Genomic DNA, 7,172 nt, shown 5'->3' on the forward strand with positions numbered 1-7,172 from the left:
GACCCAGGCCACTTGGCTATCTGGTCCTGAATCCGTTACGTATCTGATCTTTTCATGGCTGTCTGAACAACACAGATCCAATTTTTTCCAATCCGACCCAGGCCACTTGGCTATCTGGTCCTGAATCCGTTACGTATCTGATCTTTTCATGGCTGTCTGAACAACACAGATCCAATTTTTTCCAATCCGACCCAGGCCACTTGGCTATCTGGTCCTGAATCCGTTACGTATCTGATCTTTTCAAATGCGACCTGTGTGTGAATGGCCAGGTAGGATTCATCCGACCTGAACGTCATTAATACCTGACATAGGTCACTATTCTGCGTTTTGCTACACAGAAGCAGCGAGAACAACAACAACCATGGCAGATGATGATGCGGAGAGCAGTATTTATGTTTAAACATATTGAAAAGATTGAGTTTTTATGGTTGGAAAAGATCGCTAGATGCGCACCAGCATTATCATCCATATTTACTTCCGGAAAAAAAGAGCACGCTGGCCTTTGATGTAATTGCATCCTCTACTGCACATGCAAGGCACTTGCGTGGTATGACTGCAGTTCAAACAGGAGATCACATACAAGCCGCACATATTTGGAGATATGAATGGCAAAGTGAAAAAAAATCAGATTTCCCAAAAAAATCGGAATTGAGTATCAAGGCCTGCAGTGTGAACGTAGCCTTAGTACTCCCCAGATGACTGAGCTCCTCACCCTATATCTAAGGGAGAGCCCAGACGCACTACAGAGAAAACTTGTTTCAATCTTTGTATCTGGGATCTCATTCTTTTGGTCATGACCCAAAGCTCATGACCATAGATGAGGGTAGGAAGGTAGATCGACCGGAAATCGAGAGCTTTGCTTTTTGGCTCAGCTCTCTCTTCACCACAACAGACCGGTACAGCGCACGCTTCACAGCAGATGCCGCACCAATCCGCCTGTGGATCTCCCGCTCCATCTTCCCCTCATTCGTGAATAAGATCCCAAGATACTTAAACTCCTCCACTAGGGGCAGTACATCCTCCCCAGCCCGGAGAAGGCACTCTGCCCTTTTCCGGCTCAAGACCATGGGTCGGATTTGGAGTATTGTTGTTTTAATGTGTGAACATTAAAGATAAGCTTTATCTTACAATTAGACCTCACAGAGTCAGCATTTAGTGTTTTACAACTAACTAACTATAAGTCCAGCTCTCTCTTATATGTTGGGAGTTTTCACTGTGATCTTTTGGTGTATAAAGACATTAGACGGACATCCCAGGACTAAATTGGTTTTAAGGAATTCTCAAGCATGTGCTCTGCTGCACATTCATGTTTTCAGCTATGTATAGATAACCATTTCTTATCTTTATCTTTTCACTCATCGGGTTAGGGTGGTGCAGCACTAAACGGTGATTATAGAGAACACAGCAGAAATACAGTATATCTGACAGTTTTATCATACATGTTTATAACAGACATGTACTATCTAATATCTTCATTGTGAGATCAGTGGCCTGTGGAAACATCCAAGGCTTCACCTTAGAAGCATGCTGAATTTTTTTTCTTCTGATGTCTGATCGCATGGGTTGACCTTATGAAAGTTGGACAGCAGATGGGCTCATTATATAGTCATCAATTATTTCATGTGTGTTATGTGTTAGGTGATAAATTTGGTAATTTAGTAATGTTTAAGTCAACATAAGTAAAGCAGACAGGTCACAAGCATTAATTACATTATTTTAGGTTTTCTATCGATTATTTTTATTGGAAATATTTAAGAGAGAAAAAAGTGAGAAGAAAAGTGAATGTAAATATAGTAACAGGGATTATGACTTTTTTCCTTTTACTATTTTACAGTGCTTATTTATTCCTTAATGCCAAATGATAGATTAAAAGTCCTTCTAGTAACATGCATGAAAAAAAAAAAACTTAAAAAGTGAGTGTGGCAGGGAAAATTATTATAGATACAATTAGGATTTCAAAATTGCATATCGTATTCACCTTTTTTACAGAGTTTTTCTGTATTTTTTTTCTCTCCTTTTGACTTTAACACCACTTAATATTAAGATGATTACAGAAACGTTAGCACTGAGTACTTCAGAAGATTTAAAATCCACCAGAAAGAAAACAAATACATAATCAGCAGATTTGATCTGTTATGAATTAGAGGGGTCTGCAGTTTTACCCCTTGAGAGGAGTTCTTTTATTACTATCATAGACATAGATAGACCTTGCACCATCAGTTGAGAGGTCTGCCGACAGAGCGGCCATCTTAGGTCAGACCAGGCTGCTGTTGGGAAGACAATACCCATCAATTCAGGCATATCTTACTTTATGACTTTAGATGCTCTGAACCCGGTGATCTCTTAACCAGTTTCCAGATAAATTGTCTGACCGAAAAAAAGAGAATGTTTCCCTTGTTACATGGTACCAACTGATTGATCTGATTTTCTGTTTTAATACATAATTTTGACTTTTTTATTGACAGGTAGCAAACAGTGCTTCCTCTCAGGATGCCCGACATTTATACCACATATGGGTGCACAAATAAAAGGAGACCACAAACCAAATCCAGTGGAATAATTATTATCTTGATATTCCACAGGTATATGGGCATGGATAGTTTTTTTTAATATTTAGATTAATCTCACTGTAGTCTTGGAATTAATTGGCACTGCATTGGCACTTGACATGAGTTAAGATGGACAAATGACATAAAGTACAAAATAATTTTTATACGAATCTATAAAAATAGATGTAATTACAAAAAGTGAACTAAAGATTGTTTGTATTTACAGTCAAACATGGAGGCACATAGATGGGCTGGGCTGGGAGAACAGTGGGGTAGGTGAGCTGAAGGATCTGGATTCGACGGGGATCCCAGACACAATCCTCCTCCTGACCGCTCCACACCATTCCACAACCCGATGGCACAAATGCAGTGTCGTATCCATATTGATGCCAGGTCTTCTGCATAGGGTGGTTCTGGTAATTGATGGTTATCACTCTCCCCACATTTACCTGGACAGGGATGACCACCCTGTCCCATGCAGGGTGATTAATAGGATAGCGAAGTGCTTTCAGTGGGTCTCTACTGAGATAGACTCCAGGACCAAGCATACCATCTCGAGACTGAAAGAAACCGTTGGTGAGGATGCTCTGAGCATTCAAACGGGTGGTGCCATGATACATGATGTATGTGTGGTTGTCAAGCAGCTGCTGGGTAACCAATGGATATACTACAGGAGGATTATATAATTGCACCCCCTGTTGTATTGACATGTTGGTGTCGGTGTCCCTGCAGAAGAGGAGGTGAAACGTGTATGAGAGAATAAGAAAATAAACCTTATTGTCCTATAGTGGGGAAATTTTGGGTGTGACGGTAACAAGATAAATAGGCAGAAGACATAAGACCAACACACAAGCCTAAATCATTTGAATATAACAAAAAGGTACATTTAAAAGTTGAGCTTTATTATCTAAAAAAATATCAAATTACATCCACTGTACCACATTTATGTTAGTTTCAGAACAGGTGAAACATTTATATATGATAATAATAATGAGACAAACGTCTATAGAAACCTTTCTACTTCATATCATTTAATCTCCCAGTTTCATAAAAATGTCAAATTCACATGAAACCACAGATTTTAGCTAAATCATTTCTCTTCTCAACTTTGTGGAAATTTTAAAGCCTACATCCCTTTAACCAAAATCAATAATTTATTTTCCAATAGGTTTACTGTTTATTTGATACATATGTAGATCGCCTTTTCTGTTCATTTTTAAACATATGAATATAAGTCTGTGTCCTCCTGACTTACCTCTGGCTGTGTCTGCCTCAGAATGCAGCCTCAATCTTATTCCATTTCTTACAAAATATAGATCTTTTTTGTTTCACTTTTCTTTACCTGTTGTCTAACATAGGTGTGGCCTGATCAGCTGTAGCTTTGATTTCAGGGCAATAATTTTGTTGATAGGATAGTACCTTTATTAGTTTCCAGAAACTCATGATAAAAATCAAGGGAAATTGATAAGTAACAAATCTATATTCTGAAATCCAAGCTAACCCTTTTACCATGTTATCAGATGTTAAAAACACTTACTGCCTAACCGGTCCTGCACAATGAATATCTATCTGACATTGTTCTTTTAAGCTGCTTTTCCTCTTCATCACTTTACCCCTCCAGCTTCTCTCAGATTTTGAATCATTTAAGTGGAATTGTAAATTTTACTTATTAATCTGTGAAAAACTTGAATCTGAAAATGTATCCAATTTCTAAATGAAGATTTGAATACCAAATTCACAAATCTGATAATAAATGTCTTTCCTAATCACACAATTTAAAATTGGTATTCCTTATTCCATTTCCATTTTCTTTTCAAATGCATTTTCAAATCCTTTTTGAAATAGCATTTATTATTTTTTTTTTTTGCATTACCCAATCAGCTTAACTTTCCCATTACCCTTCTGGTCCTGGAGCACACTGAAAGCACAATTAAACCGATCACAGTTACACTCCCCATGTAAGCAGCTTTTCCATTGGGGGATGACACTTCTAAAGTTCAAACCTTGTCATAAACCCTTTAACCTTACCATTTTGAGACAGATTTGATGTTACTCCTTCCTTCCTTTTAACTGTGGGTGTAGCAGTGCTAAACAGAGATTTTCAACATATGGACCCAACAGATAGCAAACATCTTTGTGTGAGTCATAAGCTGATAATTGTGGTTAAGGACTCACACTTAGGCAATGATTATATAACCATTTTATATTCCATATTATACATTGTGTACAGTTGTAAAAGGCAACTTTACTTCCTGGAACAACTTCACATATCTTCATGAAGTACCGTGAGATTAAATATTAGACTGTTCCTTTCCTTGTACCTGTCTCTATGCTGGAGTTAAGATATGTGAGAAGTTGGGAGTGGGGATGACGGAGAGCGGTTGTCTCCTCCCGCTAGACAAGGGTGAAATATATATAGATACATGCCCTTCAAGGTGTATAAGGCCCCTCTAATGGCGTGAAGAGAAGACATCTATGGGGGTATACATAGTGTATTCATAATGAGTCCAGCACTTATGTCCAACGGCAGCCTAACTTTTGCATAACGCACTGCAGCGTAATGCCCATGAAATGATGCATAGGCCAGTGTCCTGAGGGGAGCAGGGGCGCCCGGTCTGCTTAGAAAGATATCTTTGATCGCGGTATAAAGAAGATAAAAAAGAGAAAGGAAAAAGAAAAAAAGAGGGTTTGCCGTCGCAGCAGATTCAGCATCATGTCTGCTAGGAAGTTTATTGGTGGTGGCCGTGGGCATGAACGCAGGTAGGATCCATCATACTCAACTTCTCGCTCACCCTATGATGGGGATGAAGTATGGAGGAGTACCAAAAGTTTCCTTCTGTGAACCCCCTTTATACCAACGCACTGCCAATATGCCATTAAGAAGTATCTGTCAGTTAGAAACACGTGCAGCGGTAGCTGGAACACATCAGATAAGTTAATATACGTTGGAGATAAGTTACGCATAGGTTATGCACAAGTTACTCATGGGTTTTGAATAAGCTAGACACCAAAACGTATGAGTAACTTACACTTAATATAAGTCAACAATGAGATAACTCACCTGTAACATATACCTGCATATGTCGTACTCGTATGCAGTGATGAGAGTAACGGCAAAATTACATTGGTGTGACGGGGTCTAATATGAAATTGATGGACAAAGAAAAATCATGCTATTTGAATGAAAAATATTACATTTTAATATGATTAACACATTTCCTATTAAGAGGAAAGTATTTCTAACCATAACAACGAAACATTTTTGAGATTTATTTCATATTTCTTAAGTTTTACATTACACGAATGAGGAAAAATGGTCAGAGCGGAAATGAGAAAATGATTGCAGTTTATCATAAAAAGTTATAAATGTGCAAAATATATATTTATTGTTCAATTTTATTTGACCTCATGCTCCCAAATAAACTTGAATCAATGGCTTGAGACACTTAAAGTATTGCTTCCTATTCCTCTTTGAATGTAAACTTAACAGTTTTCATGGAATTAACCTTTTACCTTCCCTACATTGACCTTAACCCTGATGACCACGCTGTCCTCCTCAGGGTAATCCAGAGGATATTGACTAGCTTCCTCCAGGTTTTGGCTTAGGTAGACCCCACGGCCAAGCATCATTAGATTGACAGAAACCATTGTTACAGATATCCTGAGCAATCTCACTGGTGGTGCCATGATAAATGATGAAAGTCATCCAGCTGGTTGAGCAATTGAAATACTTCAGTAGGAGGTTCAAAGCTGTCTTCAGGCCCATGTAACCTGAATGTGCTCATGTTTGAGTCAGTTATCTGAAAAGATAAAAGAAAAAAAAGAAGTGTAACATCTAAAATTAAATCTATTCATGTATTTTATTGACAAAAGCTCTGTCAGTGAGCCCCAGGCAGCAGTGTGAGTATGTGCGTAAATGGTTGAATGACTACATGTAGTGTAAAGTGCTTTGGACATGTCTCCTGACTTGAAAAAGCGCCATTTAAGTACAGGCTGTAACCATTTAAGATAATGCTTCTCATTTTTTGAATAAATATCACTAAAATTAAAGAACTTTGGCACCCACTGGAGTAAATTTGAACATTAATTCAGCACTTTACACCTTACAAATCACTGAAAAACTCTTCAAATCCTAATGGTGAAAAAGACAACATGCTGTGCTATAGATAATAGGTAAGGAAACTAAATGATGCAAGATAATTTGATAAAAAGGAAAATAATTCACCAACAAGGTTCTTTTTTTAAGTAACACTGAAGTTCAGGAAGTTCACCAAAAACATGGAAGCGCTTGTTTCCAGCAACACATTGCTATACATTACTGCCACCACAAGGAGGCACTAAGGTATCAGCTTGTACCACAATTGTTTTTAGTAGCTGAGGACAACTGTTCATGTGTAACATTTACAGTAGGTGCTTCCAGGGTCTCAAATTACTTTTTGTCATGATGGGTGTCACAGAGAGTAAGCCCAAGATGCAGAACACACACGGAGGCAATGGTAAAAGTCCAAAGAGTTTATTAAAGGCTCAAGCACATGAATCACAGTTCAGGCAGGGGGACTGATTCGCTGGGGTCTGTGCGGGGAAAGGGAGATGGCTGGATTTGAGCTTCCAGCTCACTGCAGG

At 38.4% G+C, this 7,172-nt stretch overlaps 1 protein-coding gene across 1 annotated transcript in view; it reads right to left on the minus strand.

Annotated features, from left to right (window-relative positions):
• The window catches only part of LOC107091759, a 36,545-nt gene that overhangs the window by 20,079 nt on the left and 9,294 nt on the right, over positions 1–7,172 (minus strand). The window contains exon 3 of the mRNA XM_015385901.1: positions 2,792–3,275. Within this exon, the coding sequence (XP_015241387.1) occupies positions 2,792–3,275 (484 nt within the window). The remainder of the gene's footprint in view (positions 1–2,791; positions 3,276–7,172) is intronic.

The sequence above is a fragment of the Cyprinodon variegatus genome, unplaced genomic scaffold (genome assembly GCF_000732505.1).
Source record: "Cyprinodon variegatus isolate N-32 unplaced genomic scaffold, C_variegatus-1.0 Scaffold351, whole genome shotgun sequence".
Lineage (NCBI taxonomy): Eukaryota > Metazoa > Chordata > Actinopteri > Cyprinodontiformes > Cyprinodontidae > Cyprinodon > Cyprinodon variegatus.